The sequence below is a fragment of the Kwoniella europaea genome, chromosome 1, assembly GCF_036810445.1.
Source record: "Kwoniella europaea PYCC6329 chromosome 1, complete sequence".
Lineage (NCBI taxonomy): Eukaryota > Fungi > Basidiomycota > Tremellomycetes > Tremellales > Cryptococcaceae > Kwoniella > Kwoniella europaea.
Genome location: NC_089487.1, coordinates 12,987,968 through 13,010,491, shown reverse-complemented (window position 1 = coordinate 13,010,491; position 22,524 = coordinate 12,987,968). Strand labels below are relative to the sequence as shown.

At 44.2% G+C, this 22,524-nt stretch overlaps 8 protein-coding genes and 1 non-coding gene across 9 annotated transcripts; 4 read left to right on the top strand and 5 right to left on the bottom strand.

The window, feature by feature from the left end:
- Positions 1–399: 399 nt before the first annotated feature.
- Positions 400–2,651, top strand: V865_004959 (uncharacterized protein; the record flags this gene model as incomplete). Its single annotated transcript, XM_066228732.1, has 6 exons — positions 400–476; positions 573–754; positions 849–1,054; positions 1,158–2,127; positions 2,309–2,370; positions 2,454–2,651. 6 exons carry the CDS (start codon positions 400–402, stop codon positions 2,649–2,651), a joined length of 1,695 nt encoding a protein of 564 aa, XP_066084829.1.
- Positions 2,652–3,031: 380 nt separating this feature from the next.
- V865_004958 (40S ribosomal protein S14) lies at positions 3,032–3,653 on the bottom strand (the record flags this gene model as incomplete). Its single annotated transcript, XM_066228731.1, has 3 exons — positions 3,032–3,277; positions 3,376–3,478; positions 3,547–3,653. 3 exons carry the CDS (start codon positions 3,651–3,653, stop codon positions 3,032–3,034), a joined length of 456 nt encoding a protein of 151 aa, XP_066084828.1.
- A 419-nt stretch (positions 3,654–4,072) lies between these two features.
- Positions 4,073–5,409, top strand: V865_004957 (uncharacterized protein; the record flags this gene model as incomplete). Its single annotated transcript, XM_066228730.1, has 7 exons — positions 4,073–4,180; positions 4,276–4,320; positions 4,376–4,468; positions 4,529–4,602; positions 4,656–4,859; positions 4,915–5,224; positions 5,287–5,409. The coding sequence occupies 7 exons, from the start codon at positions 4,073–4,075 to the stop codon at positions 5,407–5,409; spliced, it is 957 nt and encodes a 318-aa protein (XP_066084827.1).
- A 165-nt stretch (positions 5,410–5,574) lies between these two features.
- On the bottom strand, positions 5,575–7,632 carry V865_004956 (uncharacterized protein; the record flags this gene model as incomplete). Its single annotated transcript, XM_066228729.1, has 1 exon — positions 5,575–7,632. One exon carries the CDS (start codon positions 7,630–7,632, stop codon positions 5,575–5,577), a length of 2,058 nt encoding a protein of 685 aa, XP_066084826.1.
- Positions 7,633–8,923: 1,291 nt separating this feature from the next.
- Positions 8,924–12,590, bottom strand: V865_004955 (uncharacterized protein; the record flags this gene model as incomplete). The annotated part of the gene is made up of 9 exons (XM_066228728.1): positions 8,924–9,605; positions 9,673–9,828; positions 9,905–10,039; positions 10,103–10,422; positions 10,492–11,136; positions 11,205–11,408; positions 11,469–12,117; positions 12,187–12,289; positions 12,362–12,590. 9 exons carry the CDS (start codon positions 12,588–12,590, stop codon positions 8,924–8,926), a joined length of 3,123 nt encoding a protein of 1,040 aa, XP_066084825.1.
- Positions 12,591–13,451: 861 nt separating this feature from the next.
- V865_004954 (uncharacterized protein) lies at positions 13,452–14,575 on the top strand (the record flags this gene model as incomplete). Its single annotated transcript, XM_066228727.1, has 4 exons — positions 13,452–13,520; positions 13,592–13,908; positions 14,031–14,391; positions 14,462–14,575. The coding sequence occupies 4 exons, from the start codon at positions 13,452–13,454 to the stop codon at positions 14,573–14,575; spliced, it is 861 nt and encodes a 286-aa protein (XP_066084824.1).
- Positions 14,576–14,946: 371 nt separating this feature from the next.
- On the top strand, positions 14,947–19,536 carry V865_004953 (uncharacterized protein; the record flags this gene model as incomplete). The annotated part of the gene is made up of 16 exons (XM_066228726.1): positions 14,947–15,352; positions 15,468–15,666; positions 15,741–15,864; positions 15,933–16,103; positions 16,179–16,295; positions 16,358–16,462; positions 16,528–16,618; positions 16,678–16,919; positions 16,982–17,032; positions 17,093–17,238; positions 17,300–17,561; positions 17,632–17,778; positions 17,839–18,096; positions 18,168–18,290; positions 18,399–18,564; positions 18,629–19,536. The coding sequence occupies 16 exons, from the start codon at positions 14,947–14,949 to the stop codon at positions 19,534–19,536; spliced, it is 3,516 nt and encodes a 1,171-aa protein (XP_066084823.1).
- Positions 19,537–19,741: 205 nt separating this feature from the next.
- On the bottom strand, positions 19,742–21,982 carry V865_004952 (uncharacterized protein; the record flags this gene model as incomplete). Its single annotated transcript, XM_066228725.1, has 8 exons — positions 19,742–20,011; positions 20,077–20,133; positions 20,200–20,489; positions 20,569–21,342; positions 21,456–21,529; positions 21,599–21,734; positions 21,804–21,831; positions 21,896–21,982. 8 exons carry the CDS (start codon positions 21,980–21,982, stop codon positions 19,742–19,744), a joined length of 1,716 nt encoding a protein of 571 aa, XP_066084822.1.
- Positions 21,983–22,353: 371 nt separating this feature from the next.
- Positions 22,354–22,469, bottom strand: V865_004951. The gene has a single exon (XR_010725587.1). It is a non-coding gene; the product is annotated as a 5S ribosomal RNA (ribosomal RNA).
- Between the last annotated feature and the right edge of the window lie 55 nt (positions 22,470–22,524).

Genomic DNA, 22,524 nt, shown 5'->3' with positions numbered 1-22,524 from the left:
AACATGAGTTCAGTCTCCTCTTTGATACAGATGCATCCACATGCATGCTCTTGGAAGATAAACTGTAATCGAGGGATACCACCATGAAGGACCCAGTTTCCAATATTGATGTTGTTGTTTTCTGATTGAATCGCGTCGGCACACAACAAACGATCGTTAAAAGGTACCCCACCCTCTTCCCATTTTCAGATCACTTTCAGGGTACACCAAGGGGGTACAACATAAACCACGGTTCGACTCCGTCCATCAAAACAATTTTAACCAAAACAACAAAACTAATCAACCTTTCTTTCACTTCATCACCTATTCAAAATCATACATTGGGATCCCATCTGTCATAGATAAGATAAGCATCAACAAACCCAGCATCAACAAACCCAGACTAAGACAGGAGACAGAATGTCAACTGTGAAGCAGTGTCCGCACTGCAAAGAGGATGGCAATCTACAGCCAGATCCCAGTGCAGGTAACGTAGTGTGAGTAAAGCTATATATGATCGACTTTTTTAGGTAACTAAGCGTTGACTTGCGATGATTGACTGATGATGTCTTTTGACTCTGACTCAACAACAGATGTCATACCTGTGGTCAGATCGTAGAAGAAAATATACTAGTATCCGAAGTAGGATTCGCAGAAGGTTCATCAGGTCGTATACATATCCAAGGTGCTTTCGTAGCACACAACCAAACTGGTTTTGCGGGTGTGAGAAGTGGTGCGAAAGGTATACAGAACACCGAGGGGATCAAACAATCTGGTGAGTTTGGTTCTTCCTCAACGTACTACCTGTACCTTTGTATTGCAAAGTGAATCATCAACTGTCATCTTATAATGATGATCTGTATTCTTAGGCGCCGTCAAAATCGATAATGTCGCTAGACAGATGCACATCAACAATGTCATCTCAGGTAAAGCGAAGCGATTCTACTCCATGGCGGTAGATAACAAGTTCAATAGAGGTAGAAGGACAGAATACGTGGTGGCCAGTTGTCTATACCTTGCTTGTAGGTTGAGTAAAGATGCTCATATGTTGATCGATTTCAGTGAGAGGTTGAGTGTGAGTAAACGATTTCTTTTCCACTAACTCCTTCATATTATCATCACCATTCCCACGTACCACCAATACTCGAGTACTAATCATATTTCACATGGACTAATAGATAAACGTCTATGAACTCGGTGCTACATATCTCAAACTTCGTTCAATCCTTCACTTACTCGAACAAATGCCCGAAGTCGATCCAGCGATATACAACCTCCGATTCGCCCATAAATTAGATTTCGGTCCCACGGTCCATCTGATCGCCACCGACGCATCAAGGCTCGTCAGGCGGTTTAGAGCAGATTGGATGACCCAAGGTAGACGTCCAGCAGGAGTATGCGGTGCTTGTCTGATCATCGCTGCTAGAATGTCCAACTTCCTCAGAACTCCCGATGAAGTTGCTCAAATAGTCAAAGTTCATCCTACAACCATCAAGAAAAGATTATTGGAATTTGCTCAGACGGAGATGGCGAAAAAGACCGTAGCTGAATGGAGGACGTTGACGGATGAAGATCTAGATAAGATGAACGAGTTGGAAAAACCACCTGTGGTGAAGAAGAGGGAATTAAAACAGATCAAAATTGAGAGATGGAAAAGGGAACAACAAGAGAGTAGCGAATTAGGATCGGAAGTTGATGAGTTGGTGAATGAAGATGAAAGACCAAGTAAGAGATTCAAAGGGAAGGGAAAGCAAATAAATGGAGAGGATGAAGATGAGGATGAGGATGAGGATGAGGATGAGGAGATGAGAGGGATGGTCACTGCCGCTGCACATGATGTCGAGAGCCAAGCGGAAGATGCAGATGATGAAGAACGGGATAATGAGGAAGAGGAGGAAGATGATAATCTGGAACCGATCTCTCAAGCTGATTATGTGAATGAGCTGGAACTTGCTCGGGATAATCCCGAAGAATCACGAGCGGAGAGGCTAAGAGAGAAATCAGCCTTCATGAGACAGGTTAAAAATCTACAAAAGAACGGTAACGATCAAATCGACATCTACAACGAATTGGAGCTAGATGCGTTGATAGACTATGATAAAGAGGAAGATGACGACGATGAGGATGAAGACAAGGAGGAAGAATTGGGTGAACCTGCTACAGCAAGATAAGACTGGAAGAGAAGAAGAAAATCAAGATGCCACAGGTCAAATGAGGACGAAAAGAGAGATTATTCAAAGAATTCAAGATGCAAGAGCAGTGGATGATTAGGATCAGACAGAAATGTATCTCTATTACATAGGATGACCCTTTGACATATATATCGCAGTCCGCCAAGAACAGCGTGCCATAGCACTACGAGCTAAAGGGATCGATCCAACAAAACCCAATGTGAGTAATACTTTAGTCAGCTGTCATCTGCGCCAGATCATCCATCACGTCGAATCAGGAGCTGACTTACATTGTCATTGTAGCTACACCTCAACAGTTCTCTCAGCGGTGATATTCTACGTGGACTCAAAATGGGCGGTGCTGGTGGTCCTTCTTCTGCCCCTTCAGGTTTGATGAGGATGGACGATGACAAAGATGATGAGTATTACGAGGATGATAAAGGCGATGAGGACGATAGTAGGTGGGATGAAGAGAAGGGTGATGAGGGTGGGGAGTGGTAGGGGAGAGAGGGGACAAGCGGAGAAGGTGATGAGGGAAAGTTTGGAGGAATGCAGCAGGAACCGATCTGAGTTGTTGTACCTGTAGATTAGTCATGTTTTTGTAAATGATTAAATGATATAATGAATAATGCCGCATGGAAGCGTGTACCCAAGTTAGTGATTGATCAGTGCTGTTGTGGACTGAAAATATCAACACGTCTGAACGAACGCAGCGAGCCACGGGATAATGACATCTCTCAATAAAAACTATTTACTAGTCTATACTAAGGTAAAATAGATATCAAATATCGCGTGCTCTGCAGCGACCAAATACGACGAAAACCAATTGTAATTCCCATATAAGTGATCCAACAAAGTAAGGGAAATGAAGTGGATGACATCTAGAGTCTTCTACCTCTTCTACCACCCTTTCTTCTAGTGGAGTCGGATGGGATAGGAGTGACATCTTCGATTCTACCAATCTTCATACCTGCTCGGGCGAGAGCTCTGAGAGCGGCTTGACCACCTGGACCAGGTTGCTTGGTTCCGGTACCACCGGTAGCTCTGAGTTTGACGTGGAGAGCGGTGATTCCGACTTCCTTGCATTTGGCGGCAACGTCTTGGGCAGCCAACATCGCGGCGTAGGGCTAAGATTACCATGAGAGATTAGCACATGATTTACGATATTTTTGAAAGGAACGAAAACTCCGTGGAAAAGGTCAAAAAATGTGGAAACGACACTCACAGATGATTCATCTCGATCAGCCTTGACTTTCATACCACCAGTAACTCTGGAGATGGTTTCTTTACCAGAGAGATCGGTAACGTGGACGAAAGTGTCGTTGAAGCTATCCATCACATACATCCAAGGTCAGTCAGGTAATTCTTCGATTTCGATACGATATGGCAAACTCACGAAGCGAAGATGTGAGCGACACCGAAGACGTTCTCACCCTCGGCGGCGTTAGGACCGAGGTTGACGGCAGCTTGCTCTTGAGGAGCTCTAACTTTCTTGGGGGCCATTTTGTTTGTTTTGTCGTATTTGGTTTGGTTTGATGGATGAGGAGAAGAAAAGACAAGGTGAAATAACGTTGAAAATGTTGAAGACACCCATCGAGCACACGAGAGGAATGGGAATGGGAATTTTTGGTAGGTCGGAGTTTAGCGGTATATCCCATATTCATACATGTGGCACATCTCTGCCTTTCTTGGGTGTGGTGACCACGTGGCTTAGCTTGGGGTCTCCACACAGCTACATCCCCGGGTATAGAGCACTGCTGATCATTGATGTTGACTGAAGGATGCATCCCATGTATTTACGCTTGTTTTCCTTCCCCATCCTACTAGGATCTGACTCTGTGTTGTAGACTGGAAGATCATGTTCAACACGGTAAAATCCTCAACGCTCTCGGAGTGTCCTACGGTGAGCTGGTCCGCTTAACATGCACCGACAGGCTGATAGCTTACCTCCCGATCAGACACACGATGTACCGACTCTCGTACTATCGCTGTTACTCTGCACGGGGCTCATCATAAGTTATCTTCCTCAGGTAGGCTGTGTCCCTTATCTCTTATCTTCACAGCTATGGACTTATGCTTCACGTTCGATTCTGATCATATTTCGCTGACTTGGCTGTCTGTGCAGCATCTGCGTATCATCACTACCAAAACATCAGAGGGCTTCTCGCCAGTAAGCTCGCTCAATGCCTTTCAGTCCTTAATTAGCTTACCATTGAATTGATCAGTGGTATCTTCTCCTGGGAGCCACTTCATCTGCTTCCGGAATGCTCAACTTGCTTATCGTGCAGTGGCCGTTGTTCAGGTGCTGTAGGGCTATCGTGAGTTGCAGCTTACCGGGACTCCGAAGGAGTTCGTACAACTGAAGCGTGTTCGTATAGAGCGCTGGGAGGTGTTTCGAATCACTGCTCGGATTCTATCAAGTGACTTTACAGTGGTTTCTCTTCACCGTCATGTGAGCTGGCTGCTGTCGAATACCGACACGTACTTTAGCTAACTTTTGGCTAGACTGGTATTATATCTCGCTTACTTCCCTAAACATCTCAAATACCAACGAGTCATGCCCCTCGAGCCCGACGTGATAGATCGAGACTATGGCGCGACGGTTACAAGCAGGTCGGAAAGCGCTGTACCCCGACCCATAGTCACCGTATCTACCACTCCTGAATGGAGATTGGCGGTGACTCTCGCTGTAGTCGTATTCCTCCATCTGTAAGTATCGTATACTTCCTCAAACGGATCATGCTTACAAGTTGAGATCAACCAGATCACTTCTTTTCCTCTTATCAATCTCTCTCCTTCTCATCCTTCCCTCCACTGTTCCCCCTCACCCATTCCTATCGTACCTAGCCACTTTCCTAGGTGTTTCAGGAACGATCCTGGCGGTATTACAATACGCACCTCAGATATACCGTACATACCATTCAAAACTTGTCGGTGCACTGAGTTTGGGTACGATGGCGATTCAGGTACCTGGAAGTGTGTTGTTCGTGTTAAGTCTAGTATTTAGACCTGGAACGAATTGGACTAGTTGGTTGGCTTATGCTGTTACAGGGGGGATGCAGGGAGCATTGTTGGTGAGTCAGCTACCATGCTAGCGAGAGAGTAGATGCATAAGCTAATGAATGATGATTAATAGGTGATCTGTCTGTTATGGAAGAGAAGACAACGGGAACTTGGTATCGATGATTTTGGTAATCCTCTGGACACTACTACCGCTCATCACAGCGATGAAAGGCAACCTCTCGTTGGTGACGATTAGACGTGTATTGGGAACGAGGGGATATAGTAGTATCAGGTAATTGTATGCATATCATGTTCATCTATCTATATACTGACTACTCTATCACATACTAATTGGGCTCTGCCTTTCATGATGGTGTGAAAATGACTCGTTATCACCTCTAATTATACAGTACTAACATCTTCAAGCAAAATAAGGATTAATCCCATTTATTCCTTCATTCCCAAACCTTTCTTTCTCTCCCTCTAACCCAAACGTACCAGGTGTCGGTACATGTACTTCCTTCTCCTCTTCCTGTTCATCTTTCTCAGGGCCGGAACCTAGTCCAGTGGAATTGGCGAAATGTGAAGGAGGCAATTTCAATTTCAAACTACCTCTTCCTCTCCTATTTGGTAATCCTCCTATTCCAATCGTGGTATTAACAAACAACGATGAAGTGGGGCTAGTAGAGCTGGGGGAGAAGAGAGGTGGGATATATTCACTTCCCAGTGTTTTGGGGGAAGTAAGAAGTGAAGGAGGGGTAGGACAAGGTAAGATTGCTGGTTTCAATATCAATGACATTCTTCTTCGAGTTGTGGGTATACCTTCGATCGTAGTGGACGGTCTAGAGGGTCTTCGATCGGTTAGAGAAGATCTGCGATAGATGGTACTACAAGGATAAGGATTCAGAACAGATTCGATAGATTGATTAGGTACTGATACTCCCTTTCGTGGTATAGGCATGACGATTGGTGAACTTGGTGGATCTTTAGATAGAACTGGTGTAGGAAACGATAAAGCTATATCTCTGAAAGATCCGAAAGAGTTTATACTTGAGCTTGAGGGTAATTCCAGAGGTGAGATGGGCAATGTATCTATTATGCCTTTCAGAACGGGTGCGTTGGGTAATCCAGGTCGAGGTGAGAAAATCGATAAGTCGAATATTGGTGATACTTCTACTGACCCCTTACTAGTTTGAACTGTATTGTTGGATCTGGTAGGATAAGTGGTCTTGAGACTGATAAATGATGAAGAAGGAATGAAACAAGGTGTGAAATATTCTTCTTCCTGCTCTTGCTGTTGCTCCTGCCCTTGCGCTTCCTTTTTTACTCCTGCTTGAGAGTCCTTCCGATTATCATTGAACTGTTCTTTCTCTAGCTTGTTGTCGCTTCGACCAGATCCAGATGTGTACCTCACCTCCTCTTCCTCTTCCTCGGTATCCAAAACAGGCGAAAGGATAGAAGAAGAATGTGATTTCCTCAAACGTAAATTCAATCTAGGCCTCACAGGCATTTCCAACGGTGTATCTACTCTTCTGTCTTCTACATCCAGCTGGACTACCGAAGGAATTTGATTGATTTGATCCTGATTCTTGGTGTTTCCAAAGCTGAATTTGGAGAATCGTTGAAGCAGGTCACTTCCTTCGCTCTGATCATATTCACCTGTAAAAGTGGGTATTCCGCTTAGGTCCAAATACATTGCCCTCGAATGAGTAGGAGGCCAATCAGATCCTCGACGATGACGCTCAGTTCGATCTACGAGATCTTCGTGTTCATGTTCGTCGGTCCTTGCCCAAACTCGCTGGAGAGGACTGAAAATGATATCCTGCATACCTTGATCCGTACGAGTAGTTTTGACTGCAACCGATTCATCCTTAAACGGTATTGATTTCTCAACCGAACTCGGATTCGAGTTCGTCGTGGTGAGAGTCGATTTCAATTTCAGTTTGGATATTGAAAGTGATTTTCTTTTGCCCGAAAATATAATTTTACGTTTTTTACTCCAAGTCCCGAAATCAATATTAATCAAACTTTTCCTTCTCCCATGTCCGCTAGCCCCACTGTCAAAGACAAATTCCCCATCTGTAGGAGAAGATGACTCGCTTTGTTCGGAAGCACGTCGGATGTATACATCCTGAGAGGTTCTGGGTGACCACGTCTGATTATTCCAACTTGGCATTTTCTTCAATCCTGGTCGAATAGATGATCTAGAACTGGAAGATGAAGTTGATTTTCTAAGGTCGAGGGATGAAGCTTGTGGGTTATAAAGGTAATTAGGGTTGATACCTATACCTAGACCAGGAGATATATCTGAATATGACGATGAGGAAGTATCAAGGTCTGTAGAGTATGTTTGAGAAGATGAAGATGATCGGGAGAAGAATGGAATAGACAGTGATAGAGATGTGGGTATAGCCGTAGGATTCGAAGGGTCCGGTGTGTTTTGCGTTGATAGATGCTGAGTGATAAGTGTACGGGACATGTTGGATACCTTTGATGTTCTTTAGAAGTATATATATATATATGTATTTCTGTATTTCTAGTAATTGATAGTAAGAATACCTCCGAGATTAGATTGAGTTCACTGAACGTTTGGTAAACCTGCCGTGAATGTTGAAACAAATTACCAAGAGGCGTTGTCGTAGTAGTGGTAGCGAAAGAAGAAGAGGAAAAGATTCCCACGAAGATAAACAAATAAAACGAAGCGATAGAGAATGGAATTGAAAATGGAGGTATTTATGTGATAAGAACCCTAGATTGAATTGATCTTAAGTGGAATGAGAAGAGAAAAAGAAATACCTCATGAAGTACAGTCTATTCGTGTTTAACCATGTTCTGTTTACAGTTTTCAATCAGGTTACTCTCATACGGATGGGATAGATACTTCATGACAGGTTATAGCCAGATAAGTATCTGGAAATGTTCCAGTCTACAGTCTGAATACATTTGCAGATGAAGGGAACTGGTCTAGATCACTTCAACTTATATATTATGTATCAGTCTGTGTATCGATTAGATCTAAGTCTCGTTCAATCGTTCAACATGTCGTTTGTGATCAGCTTTAGAAAAGGGTGTTGCCAATTCGATCAGGCGAGAATCACCTGAGGTAGGTTCGCAGAGCAATAAGCATATCATCATCGTTAGAGATGTCTCACGCACTTCAGATCTTCTCAAAACGTTTGGAGAGGATACGAACATAACACAGCGCTACTTCATGACTCTGATGATGCTTGAAACGAAATCACAAAAACTAACTGTCAATCTGAATCGTCCTTTTTGATGTCTCTAACTTGACCTATGCATACATCATTCATCGAAATGAGACAATCAAGTAATCAATCCCTAGTATACAGTGCGAAAGTGGCGTTTCGATTATGACTAATCTTTATTTTGTTTCAAATATCATTCAGCCACCTACCTGGTGATGATGTTTCGTTTCGTATTTGACCTAACCTAAACCCAAAGGCCACGTTACTTCCGAAGATTGTTATTGAATTGACAATTCGAAGCTCTTCGATGGATAGATACTACATGTGGCATCGTGCAGTACATTACATTCTGTGGAAAAACAGCACAGCAAGCATGGTAATGTGTTGCTAACCAGCGGGGTGCACTGAATACACCCAGTACAGTAAGGTAGTTGAGAAGGTAGTAAATGCATTGAATCCGGTACATTATGGATGAGATATGTGGAATGCGCAAAAATGTCAAATAGTAAGAGGTGTTGTGAACAAGGGACGGTATACAAGAACCAATGTATGACGATGTCATATCTATCCATCCACTTGCATCTTCTCACTTTCTTCATTCACTACGTTCACTGCCCCTTCGCCTTGCCCTCCATTGGCTGTTCCCGATAAGATAGTCGAACAATCGGTCGATCTTCTCTTCGCTAGAGGTTGATCCTCGTTCTTCGTCGGACTAGGACTGGGTGCAGGTCGCTTAGCTGCCCTAGCAGCTTCTCGCTTCAATGATTTCTTCGATTTCTGCTGATTGACAATCCCATCGTTAGGTAAAGGTACGGATGAAGAGTGACTCGCTGAGATGAGTACTTGATCATCCTTATTCTTATTCTTGTTCTTGTTCTTGTTTTTATTCGCGTTGTTGTTTCCACCTTTATCCAGTCCATTGAGTTTACCACCATCCAAACTCGGATTAACATCATTCTTGACAGCATTCAAAACACTTCCTTCACCCTCTACCGTCTCTCCATCACCATCTTCATCCGTCTCTACGAATAACAGACTTAACGGTTCCATGTGATAGGCCATCTTCCACATGTCGCGTAATTTGATCGACATGAAATCGAACGATATCGAGACAACAGGTTGTATCTCTTCTGAAGATCCGTTGATACCATCCTGTGACGTTGTTGGGGGAGGTGCTGTAGGTAATTTTGGTAGTTTTGGATATCGTTGTGAGAAATGATTTAACAATATATGTTTGGCTTTCATCCTATACGATACACAAAGTTACCTTGTCAGCTTTTGAGAAAAAACATATGGGAGTAAGCTATACTTACTTCTTTCCCACGTCGATGGCTTGAGAGAACGTCGAATGACCTTTTACAGCCGCCACATCAGGTTTATCGTCCTCTAACGTAGCCTCGTGTATCAAAAGAGTAGCATCCTGTCCAGCTTGAACAAGTTCTTCAGAAGGTTTCGTATCTCCCGAATAGCTATGATATATCGCGTCAATCAGGTTTATCACATTACGTTATATCAATGGAAGTCGACAATAAAGTGTAGACTTACACGATCTTCCATCCTGACGAATGCTCAATAGCCAATCCATAAGCCCTGCCTCTATGAGGAACTACAGGTGCCCATATGGATTTGAGCGACATGTCATCCAAAAGTCTATGCAGAGCATTCCAATGATCTCGACTCCTGAATATATAAAAAACCACGGTTTTAGCTGACATAAAATGAAACTGGGAGGCTGCCACTCACGCAGAAGGAGAAAATCCATAAATATTGGAAAATGGCCAAACTCTCCTTCCATTCTCTCGATCTTCTAAACCTTCTTTCTCCCATTGATACATCTCCATGTCTGCATCTTCCGGTCTGCTTACAGTCTCTGGGGAAGATTCCCTCGATCTGGATTTCAATTTTGGATTGAATATCTTGAATCCCAACCTCTGTATATTTATATATATTATATTTTCCAGAGCTGCTTGGGAAGTAGCTGCATATTGCCATGAAGCTGATTCTTGCATGTTCAAAGCTATGTTGGTAGGTGCAATGAGGAATAAAGGGGAAGTTATGCCAAGCTATCATCATCATACTATATCAGTCTACCAATCATTTCTGATTGACCACAGGGTGTTTGATGAACTCACCTTGAACCTTTCTTCTAGTACCGAGTTCAACCCCAGATGATGATCCGCATGCATGTGCGATATGAATATCATTCTGAGTTCTCCCAACAACTTCTTTATACCCTGTTGACCAAACCTTCTTCTCATTTGCCCTAAAGTCCCTTCACCAGCATCTAACAATATACCTCCTAATTCAGGTACATCGATGTGCGTACTAGATACATTCCGGTATTTAGAAGGTATGGCACTTCCAGTACCCAACGTAGTGATCGTAATAGCATCTCCGATCTTAGGTTCTGGTGGATTGGTCGATCTGGAATCAGATAGAATTGCCTGTCGAGCTTGATCACATGCGATGGCATATTCAGGCATATCCTGTCGGATCGTCTCTCTTGCAGCTTCCGCGTCGAGGGACGTAATTAAGAATGGAATATCTTTCTCGTGGTTCTCCACTACAGTCATCGGAGCAGGCTGATGCATCCGACAGAAAGAGTTTTCGACGAGGAAGGAAGCATTGGGAGGCAAGTTGATGCAGGGAGAGTGAGGCGATTGAACAAAAGGAGGTACGAATATCTCTGGATCGGCGAGTGATAATTGGAGGGTATTCCACGCTGCCGAATTGAATACCGTCCGATCAGGATAGTTGACAGGATCCGCAATAAGGTGCTGGTCGCCATGTATACTAAGATCAGTTGTCGTATCTACATGTAAGATGGCATTGCGCCGTGACTCACCTGAGTTCGTTCACCGAAAGCTTTCATCCAGTCTTTATAGTCCTCTGTGTCCCAGACGGCTCTAGGTACCTTGTGAACTATAAGATGCACATGTCTGGGTTCCACTCCATCAGCTTGAGCTTTCGAGGTCTGATATTTGTGGAACGAGGTGTTCTGGAGTAATGCAGGTTTCGTCTGTTCCGAGCAATTCACTACTATAAGGACCTATCGATGGAGTTCAGAATCATCAAGTGTATACATAATGGGAAGACATGGCCGACTCACAGATCCAGGTCCTCCACCAACCAAGCATTCTTCCGGCTTGACCACTCTCTTCCCACCTTCCACAGACGGATCGTCCACTTCAATCTCTTCTCCTCTCGTCAACTTCCCCCTTGCTGGACCTTTTGGCACACCCAACTGGTTCGCCTTTTCCACATTGAATTTCCCTCTTACATCCGGTGCTTGACATATGTATACCATCTGAGTTTCCACATCTTCCCTAGAGGGCAAGGGTAAGGGGTACCGCGTATCGGGTATGGAGGAGCATATCGTCCCATCTGGATTGACAAAAGGGTTGGCTGTCCGACGAGGAGAGGAAGATCTTGATCTGGGTTTCGCACCGTCTGAAGAAGGGGGAGGAGGCTGAGGAGGGCGCCTAGACGCCCTAGCTTTTGGTCCATTATGGAATATATCCCCTACGATCTGATCGCACCATTTCTGAGAGTCTGATGGTGATAACCTGCTAGGTCGAAACGAAGGTGAGTATGGGTCGAAAGGGATATAGTTGGACGAGGAAGGTCCGGCGGTAGGTTGAGTTTCGGGAATGAGAGCGATTCCGTTGACAGTTATGTTTGGAGACTTGAATAATTCAACTGATTCACCAGGAGATGATGAGCGGGGGAAGGAATGCATATTCACTGTGAGTGAGTCACTGCAAAAGACATCACGCTATCAGCTTCAGTGGCCCATCAGAAAGGTTTCATAGCAGATCATGACTCACCGAATGACAGATGATCTCAAGGTAGAAAGATAATGTGACATATCTGGTGGTCCTACGATATCGAGCTTCGAGATTCCCCCATCTGCAGCAGTCATCAAAACGCCTATATCATAATCTCATCGATCAGATTTCTCTTACAACTTTACTAGCTTCTATGGAGAGACGTTGTGCTCACCCGCCAAACCAGCTCTCGATCTAGCTTCGCCGCTACCCACAAAAATAGCGGACAACCCCCGCATACCCATTCGTTTCTGAGTGAAAGCCCGTTGTGTCCCCTCCCCACAGCCAAAGAGGAACCTGGCATTATCAAAAGAGACATGAAGTGACAAGTCTGTGTCTGGACCTGGAGCAGACAGAGCTTTGACGTGCCAATTGGGCTGATACGTCTCTGTCGAGGGGGCCATCTTGAGGATGGTCGTAGTGAAGAAACGATGAGACAGACGAGCGCAGAGGCTTACGCCTGAGAAAGACGTGGATCGCTTGAAAAGCAGAATGGCTGGTACGGTACTTGAGAGAGATGATTGGTGCTATATCATTGAGGATTGCGTTGACTATCTTGTGCTTGATGGTATGGATGTAATCGATTCAAGGATATCTGATAAAACGACAGGTTCACGATGAAATCTGAAATTAATCTTTGAATCTCAAACTCAAGGTGGAGGTGCCCGTGCGCATCATATATTACAACATTCATTCACCTCGATATCATTCATCCTTAATCTTCATCCTTCTCATAGACAGACATCATCGTCAAGGATGCACTGTAGAGAACGGAGGAGACACCGACATCACCTCCTTGACATGCTATGGACCCAAATACCCGCTGACTCAATCAGGTAGCATCGTGATTATCTTCTGGTTTAGTTCCTCGGTCGTAACGGGAATACAGCTTACAGCCGAGGGTATCTCCGAGATCTGGGACTCTTTCAAGTCCAAGCTTAGCCCACCTTGGTCGATCTCTTCGTCAATGGTATCATGATGAATCAGCTATCACCAAGGTGCTTACTTCGACTATCAACACAGCCTCGGCCCATCAACTTGCTACGAGTCATTGCCGAGCTTATCGAAGGAAAGGTATAAATAGATGGCGGCTGAATGAGCTGTGAAGAAAGGTTTTTGCCTCAAAGAAGTCGCTTCAAGTCAGTCTCAGTTAAACCAAGTTCAGCTAATTTTGTCCCTTATCAAAGAGAACGTACGTGCCTTCGTCGACCATTTGATATTCTTACTTCTCACGTCCAATTACACTTTCAATTCATCAGATCAACATGTCATCTCAAGGCAAGAACTTTGTAATCTTCGGTGCTACAGGTAAACAAGGCTCGGCGGCTGTACAAGTGAGTGCTGTCCTCTATCTATATTTCCTCCTTCTGATACACGTATACTGACAGACGACCTTCATTTACAGTGGTTAACCAAGTCCGGCACCGACAACATCATATACGCTATCACTCGAGACCCTTCGTCAGCCAAAGCTCAATCTCTCGCGACCTTACCTCACGTTCAAGTGATCCAAGGGGATTCTTCGGATCCCGAGAAGGCATTTGCTCAGGTCAACGGAACGGTAGATGGGGTCTTCTTCGCCCCTGTAGGCTTCGATGCCAAAGATCAAATCAAGGAGGGGAAACAGATGATAGATCTAGCTGGAAAATCGGGAGTGGGCTATTTGGTATTTTCAAGTACCGATTTCAGTGGGCACAGAGAGGATGTTACGGGAATAGAAGCGTAAGTACAGCCCTAGAATACCTATATTACATCACTTATCACCTTCATAATATCTACTATAAGATCCGATGAGCTGATTTTTTTTTATTTTATTTTTTTATTTTTTTATTTTATTTCGGCAGTATCGAAGCTAAAAAGGTCATTGAAGACTACCTCATCTCCTCTTTCGTGAAATATACTATCCTTCGACCAGTTGGTTTCCTCGAAAATCTCTTCTTCCCAGGATACGCAGACGCCATACCTCATTTCTGGCCTAGGCAATTGATCAAATCGGGGATCGCAAGTAGCGATATCGGACGAGCGGTCTCTGAGGTTTTGTTAAATCCTGCCTATTTTGAAGGAAAGATTATTGGATTGAGTGGATATGAGGGATCACCACAAGATTGGATGCATGTGTGGGAGAAGGTAACAGGTGAAGATCTCCGAAAGAGGGAGAAGAAAATGAACAGTGAGATGTCGGAAGAAAAGATGAAAATGTTAAAAGTGAGTTAATTGTGAACGTGAGATATCAAGATCAACATCAGATCAGCTGACGGTGTATTCGAAACTGTAGTTCATAATGTTCAACGAGAATGATGCTAGAGTTGAAAGGACTAGAGCTTTTTTCCCTTGGGTGATGGATTTACAAACTTTCTTGGAGGATGCCAAAGCGAGAAAACCAATGTAGGGCGTAGACAGATATAGCAAACGACATCGAGAGTCTGATACAGTCAGTCACTGTCAATGCACTAGCGTTATATATGACCATGTACACGAGAGTGATTTTCAATGCATATACCGACTTGATTCTTTTTCTCTCCCATTTCCTGTTAATTCACTTTTGTCAACGAGAGCTCTTGAGATGAGACCTTACGTAATTTTGCATCCAACGCGTTTCACTCAAATCGAAAGATGAACGCGTCTTGCCTCTGCAAAATCAATGTTCATCATCTGTTCTCTGCATGAATCTCAAGTGACTTCCTCAATATCGCTGTGCCAGTTTATGCCTCACCTGGTTGTCCAGGCGCAGAAACCATAGCATCCATTCGTCCGTCCAGGATGAGCTACACCTACTCCCCCGGTCCGTCGCTCTCTCAAGACCCGTACAAAGACCTCGACCTCGACCTTGATATCGATCGACTGTCCCCTTCGATAGATCAAGAGCCCATCAACAGATATGAAATATTCCTTCCAGCTGTTCAATCGCTGGTAGCTGCTCTGGGAGGATACGAAGAGATCGAGACAAGTCCTGGATCCGGAAAATTCGAAACTGTTTATAGACCTGGTGATAGTGTTTTGGGAGTGTTGAAAGACTTGAAGAAATTATGGAGAAAAGATGATGAAGATGATGAGAGGACTGTGGCGAGATGTATGGCCAAAGCGGGTCTGATGAGGGAACTGATAGCGCTTTTGGTGGAATGTACTGATAGAGGAGATTGGGGTAGGAAAGTCGCACTTGTAGCTTGTGAGTCTGCTGCATATCCTATCTCCAACTACCCAAATCACAACACGGTTGCTTCGTAAAGTGTACGATGATGCACAGAGAGCTGATTCTCATATATGGTGACTTGTCAACCCAGGCGACCTCATCGCGGCTCTCACTTGGCCTATAGACGTGGCATCCGAATTGAAAGAGATGGAAGATGAACCAGACGTAGTAACGGATTACGCATCGTTATTGCGAGCTCAATTAGAATACAAAGCTATGATCCTACAAACGAGTGGACCATTGAGATGTCTTTTGGCTCTAATGTTGCCAAGTTTGGCAAAACCTAGGAAGTGAGTTGATCAGCTGGGTTGTCATTGAATTTCCATTCAAGGGACAAGAGAAGAAAAGCTGATAATGACCAAAGAGATGAGAAAGACGAGAGGATCATCTCGCTTGGGTTACATGTCGTACGAAATTTGCTGGCTATCAAAGATACGGTGGCAGAAGGTACAGCTACAGGTGAAAAAGAAGAATTTGCGAACTTACAAGTAAGATCATCAGCTATACCTGAATCACCTCGTCACTGCATAGCTGACTGTTCTGTATTCAATGCTAGTCAACGCTAATTCTCCAACTCAATAAACTCACTTATTTCCAATTGCTTCTCACACTGGCGTCATGCGCAGATAAATCGGATTTCAATCCTTTCAACGTGTTAGTGTTGGATATACTCCATCTGATATTTAGGTCGGTCAAACCGAAAGAATTGGGTCAGGATCAAGAAAGAGTGAGTACAACTTGTCAACCAGCTCGACATGCGTGATCATTCTTTAAGCATTGGCTGAAATATACTTCTACTTAGGCACCACTGGAAAACTTATCAAAGTTACTTGATGCTGAGAAAAGGCAGAAAGCTCTGGTATCGAAAGTGGGAATGACTAGGCATTCGCGGTTCGGGACTACCGTTGCCGTACGAGCTGTTAGTCGTCTTCCATTTCCATCATAGCAATACGATAGAGCTGAAGATGTGCATGGTGATAGGGCGAACAAAAAGTAATATTGCACAAGCAGAATGCAATCGCTGCTAATGCAGGAACGATATTAGACGAAGTGAAACGAAAGAGGGCGCAGAAAGCTAAGAAAGTGGTAAGTCAACTTACCTTACCCCTCGTGAAAAGTGGCATCGTGAGCTGATATGTATCTGTGTGTAGGATGAATTGACCCAAATAATCAATTTCAGTCCAGACGCGATGAGAGCATTGCAATCCCTAGCGAAATCATTCATAGAATCATGTTTCAATAGTAAGCTCCGCAATCCCGAGACCGACGGGGGATACCAGCTTACGTTCACAATTGTATAGCCTTCTTCCAATCGATCTTACGTGATATACGGATGGAAAGAAGCAAGATCCGACCTGCTGATAACGTACGAACGTTTTACCTCACACGATTCTTTATTGAGTATCTGCTGGTCCTGAGGCACAAAGAAGAACAGAAGGGAAAGAAGGAATACGGACTGTCACTTGGCTTGGTGGCTGAGATGGCAGAGATGGATTCGATAAGGTGGTTGTTTTCCCGAATGAAGAGTTCGATGGATGATAAGGTGAGTATACGTTTCACGCTGTTAGGGCGATAGAGATGGAAGGCTCTGACAAAATCGTGTAGCCACCTGCTTGGACGGAGTTGCAAGCTAGTTTAGACTGTTTCACACAAGTTGTGAGTTACCCATTGGCTCAGGCCTGGAGGCAACAACTAACAACTTGATCTATTCTATAGTTATTGCTTCTGGACGCAATGGCCATGTCAGGCGAACAAGAGGATGTAGAAGTTGCCGAAATCGTCCAGGACAACTTGTACTACAATGGAGATATCCTTGATTCGTCACTTTCGGTGATATCGCAGTACAAGGACCAATCTGTCGCGTGAGCTCATTCAACACACGTACAGTGGCTGAAACCAATTGACCATGTATTCGTTTGATAGGTATCTCGACTCGGTGATACATTTCGCTTATGTCCTCTTGAGGATGTTAGAGAAGTATTCGAAAAACAAGGCATTCATGTTCATACGTAAACGAAAAGCGGCACGTAAGAAGCGGAAGGAAGCTGAACAGTCCACCGAACCGAGTCCTGATGGTAGTGGTGTGCCAGAGGAATATGGAAATGAGGAGGAAGAAGCCCTTCAACCTGATAAAGAAGCTCCAAGTTATGCTGAACATGCTTTCACATTCAAGACATTCGAAAAGGTCGGTCTTTTAGTTGATATAGTCACCATGACCATGGCCTTATCAGCTGATAACCAATTATTGTATTTAGAGATTCGCCTCGGAACCTGTTACCAACACTCTGTTATCGTATCTATCCAGATTTCAAGAATTTGATGATCCCGAGCAGATGAAGAGAGTTGTTGGGTTGATGCATAGACAGGTTATCAAAGCTCAAGCCGAGGGGTTGTATTTTAAGGTGAATTATATTGCCTTATCTCCATGCCTAACATGACAAATGTTGAAAAATGCTTTGTAGGTTTCGACTCTCAACCTGTTCCGAAAGATAGTTGATTCATCCCATACCCTGCCCAAAGCGGACTCTTCCAAAGATCTATCGCAATTGATCAATTTTGTACTTCGAAAATTCTTCAAGAGGGTCGCCGAAGATCCATTCTTGATTGTTGAAGCGTTCGGAAGTAAGTCGAGGAGTAAATGGAAGGATATAAGCAGTTATAAGAGCGATGATGAGAGTGATGATGGCATGGGTGGACAGCGGAAGAGGATACAAGAAAAGGTCAGTTGGATGGTACTCTCCGACGATGAAAAGGATCTCGACTGATTCGTATATTGTGTTTGTCGTTATAGATGGGTCAAGCGGAAATTGAGTTTAAGAAGAATAAGAAATTATCTTGGTCCAAGCAGATGGAAATCACTGTGGCTATCTTGTTGAAAGAGGAACATGAAGATTGGATCAAATGGATCATAGAAGTGAGTTGTCACCTCATGTCGAATGTGTGATCTCACCAGAGATGCATCCGTGGTTATCAACGGTATCATTCGTATTATGTTGGTGTATACTGACGTTTCCATTTTCAGATTCTCGAGACAGTGCTCGCGGCCAGGACGGAGGTGGTCATCTCTACAGATGGAGAAGATGCTGCCTTACGCCAAGCTGACGATAGCGATGATGATGACGATGAAAGGAGACCTAGGAACTTTGCTGGGCCAAGTCAAGCAGCTATTGAGAAATTTGCTCAGTTTGGTGAGTGAGGCCGGCAAATGTACGGAAGATTCCTATCTGAATACACATAATCGCATTCTTACAGATTTGGATCCTCCGACCGAATCACTGAAAATGGCGGTAACCAAAGATTCGCATTTCCGATTAATGCTTCGACTACTCGCATTCGACATGGTCCATCCTGAGGATCTCCCTTCAGTTCAAGCGGATTCAGCCGGACAAGGTCAAGGACAAGAAACGACCAAATGGTTCATGCCTTCTTTCAGAATCCCCTCTTCCCTCTCAACTTCACTCGGAGCATTGAAACAGTACCTCTCTTGTCCGCCGGACTTAGCAGAGGATCCTAAAGACTTATTAAGAAGACGTCGTCCGCCAAGACAACGTCGTCAGCGCTCGTCATCCGGCACACCAGGATTATCTGAGATGGAACTGGATTCAGATACTGGAGAACTCGTCAGACGGGTCAAAGCGAAGAAGAAACGAGTAAAGAAAGTCAAAGAGATGCAAATTTATAAGTCTGCGGCGTTCATCGAAGATTCAGATGATGAAGATCCGGAGATCACCCGTGCGTTCTTTGAGAGAGAACAACAGTTGAGAGATGAGATGAATGCTCTGGCGAAAGAGCAGGGGAATGTAATGATGAGTAATGGAACGAAGAAAAGGAAGAGGAAAGGGAAAGGGAAAGGAAAGGATAAAGAAATAGGTGTGGATGAGGATGAGGAGATAGAGATGGGTGGATCGTCTTTACCGCCTTCATCACAGGTTATCGACGGACTGGATGATGAAGACGAAGAGGAGGACGTACTGATGCAGAGTGATGAGGAAGACGAGGAAGATGGCCCAACGCGAAGAAGAAAAAGACCTTCTCTTGCTCCTCTGGATGTTCAAGATGATGATGAAGATGAGGATGAATCAATACCACCCTCGACTGCTAGACCAGGCGTGGTGGGGAAGGTGAAAAGGATAGTAGATTCGGATGAAGATGAAGATTAGCTCGTCAAAGGACTAGGTCAATTTGAATCCTTACTTTGACTTGATGCTCTGCCATGCTTTACTGTATCAACCCATGCATTATCTGACGATTCAACAATGATTATAGTATGTATGGAATATTCCAAAAGCTGCATTCAATCCGAACAATATTTTACAACAGCTATCCCCTATTTCCGATTAGATCTTACGATATAACCTCAATATCTCAAGAAGCACCTAACAATCCAGTAATCTCCTCATCGTCTTCCCTCACTGCTAATTTACTTTCGCTCCACTTCTGAGCATCTTCTTTACCTTTTCTAACACTGACTCTCAGTAACACAGGTATAGGCACAGTCAACATGATCAACAAGAATATAAATCCGTACCGTAAATTACCAGTCAGGTCTGCGATTAACCCCAAGACGGCTGGACCGACAAAGGAAGCTGATTTGTCGGTAAATGCGAATAAGGAGAAGAAGGTGGATTCGTGACCCTAAGCGATCCCAATATGTTAATGTGAATACATGTCAAGTGTAGTAGACTTGAGATGCTACTTACAGGTGGGATTAGTTCGGTGTAGACTGCTCTCGAATAACTTAAGAAAGGACCAAATACCTAAAGACGTTCAAAATGGTCAGCAATGATACATACATCTCAAGATTTACAAGCAAGTTGACTCACCAGACCGAACCAAGTAGCTAAAACATACATCTCCCCTTTAGTGCTTAGAACCCTCAAGCCCAGCATCAACCCCACACAGGCATATATAGGTATCAATCCACCTGCTAACACAGCCATAAACAGAATCTTGAAATTGGTCTTGGTCAGACGATGTTGTAATTTCGGTACGGTGATTGAAGACGTTATAGCTGCAAATTGAACTAGGATACCGATGAGGATAATTTCCGAAGGTGAGAATGATAGCACGCTTTTACAGAATAATATAGAGGTGTAGGTGATAGTATGGAATCCTTCGAGCATAAATAAAGCAGACGATTAGCAGCAGACCATCCAAACTATGGAAGATCAAGTATAGATAGTTCGACTCACCGTCAGATAAGAATATCCAAGCGAACAAGAACAAATACAAATTCGGTAAACTTCTAATTTCCTTAGGTCTAATCAAGCTCCCAATCCGTTTCCAAGCTTCTTTGAAACTCTTCTTTTCTGTTCTGTTGGCATCTTCCTTGGTTCCAGAAGGTAATCCAAGCCAACTTGGTATCGTGAAGACCGCCCACCAAATCCCGCTCAGAGCGATTGCCAATCTCAGAGAGAAAGTACTTCCTTTCAACAGTATAACCGGTATGAGGAGTAACGCCAATGCAGATACGCCCGATAAGAAACCAAGGGCAGTACCAGCAGAAGATAACCTTGAGATTGTCAGGGATAATAATGTCTCATAATGCGTTTTTCTTCCCATAAACTTTGGCAACGAGGTGGTGTCAACAGGATCGGATTCTGCCAGATCTTCAGCTGAGATTGCTCGGACTGCTGGACCCAGTCCACTGGGAACGACATTATTCGCTTCTTGATCTAAACTTGCTCTTCTATACCCGGCCATATCGTCTATATCTTCATCCTCGGATCGAACAACGTTGGCCTCTTGAAGAGCCTTTTGCACATCTTCATCTTCCCTTGCTAAGACAGGCAAGAAGGCGTTACTGCATACCGTACCGATAGAGTAGGTCGTATTGCCGACGATGAAGAGGAGACCCGCGAGAAGAACCAATGGAGCGCTAGAAGTCGAAGGGAACAGGATGAATAGGATAGCTGAGAATGATCCGGTGTAAGTCAAGATGAACAGGAGACGTTTGCGCCAGTATGCTATGTGGTGAGCTATACCTCAGCAAGCTTTCGTTCCACATAGATGTGGGTAGAGTAACGTATGATAACGCAAAGACTACTCGTTGTGACATGAAGGGATCTTTCGTACTCACGAGAGTCCGCCAATGGACCTATAGATATGATACAGACCGCCTGTACAGCCACAGCTACAGATTTGACGTACATACTGCGTGATGAACCGAGCAATCAGCTGTCAATTAGAAGTAGCACCCAGTTGTCAGCTGAGATCACTCACCTGAAAGATGCAGGATCTACCCATGCCCCCAGAATATGTGCTTTACATATCCTTCCAGCTCCATCGTCTGCTTCACTGGCTATGTTACAAGGCTCGGTGTAATCAGGAGCATAAGATCCTATTTCTTTCGCCAGCTCTATGGGATTGAGTATTCTGTTAGCTGGACTTGCCATCTAGGTGGATGCAACGGGGACAAGGTACTCACGTTCCAAAGTGATAGGTAAGAAAATAGCCTATACCAGCCAATTGCAAGTCAGAAGAAGGGATCTCCTAGTGGACAAAGCTCATTCGACTCACCAGAGCGCACGCTGAGAAGACCTCTGCGGCGAACGAGTAGAAATACCAGGCTCGGACGTGTGGAGGGGGTAGCTTCGAGGAGGTCATCGTTCGCGCTGAGCTGGCAATGCATCAATCAGAGAGAGGTCAAGATACCTTGAAGGTTCATCATGAAGTATGCTCGTCTAGCGTTCACATGAAACGATGATATTATTTACGAGTACTAAGAGTAAGAAGCTATGGGTGATCCGTGCAGGTGGAGGTTGTCCCCTTTTAGATTCGATCATCACACACGCGCACACACACACACACACACATATACACAAACCCGAACCCTAAGTTTTCTTTAGCCCTACAATCAGAATAGACACCATTCGACCTTCAAAAGCAGCATATCTTCCATCAACAGCATCCCCCACACCGCTGGCTGGGTATGTATGTATGACTTTCAAGGATCACTGCCAAGAGAAAAAGACAAAAACTACAGCACCCGGGATTCCCAAGTGGTCCCCCACCTTGGTACTAACCGAGCGATACCCAGCTTAAGCTGCCCAGAGCGGACGGGATGGGGCGTTTTATAGGTTCTATGGCCGTAGATGAGAAATTTGCCTTTTTGTTACCATAATATACCACAAGCTGTGAATTGGTAA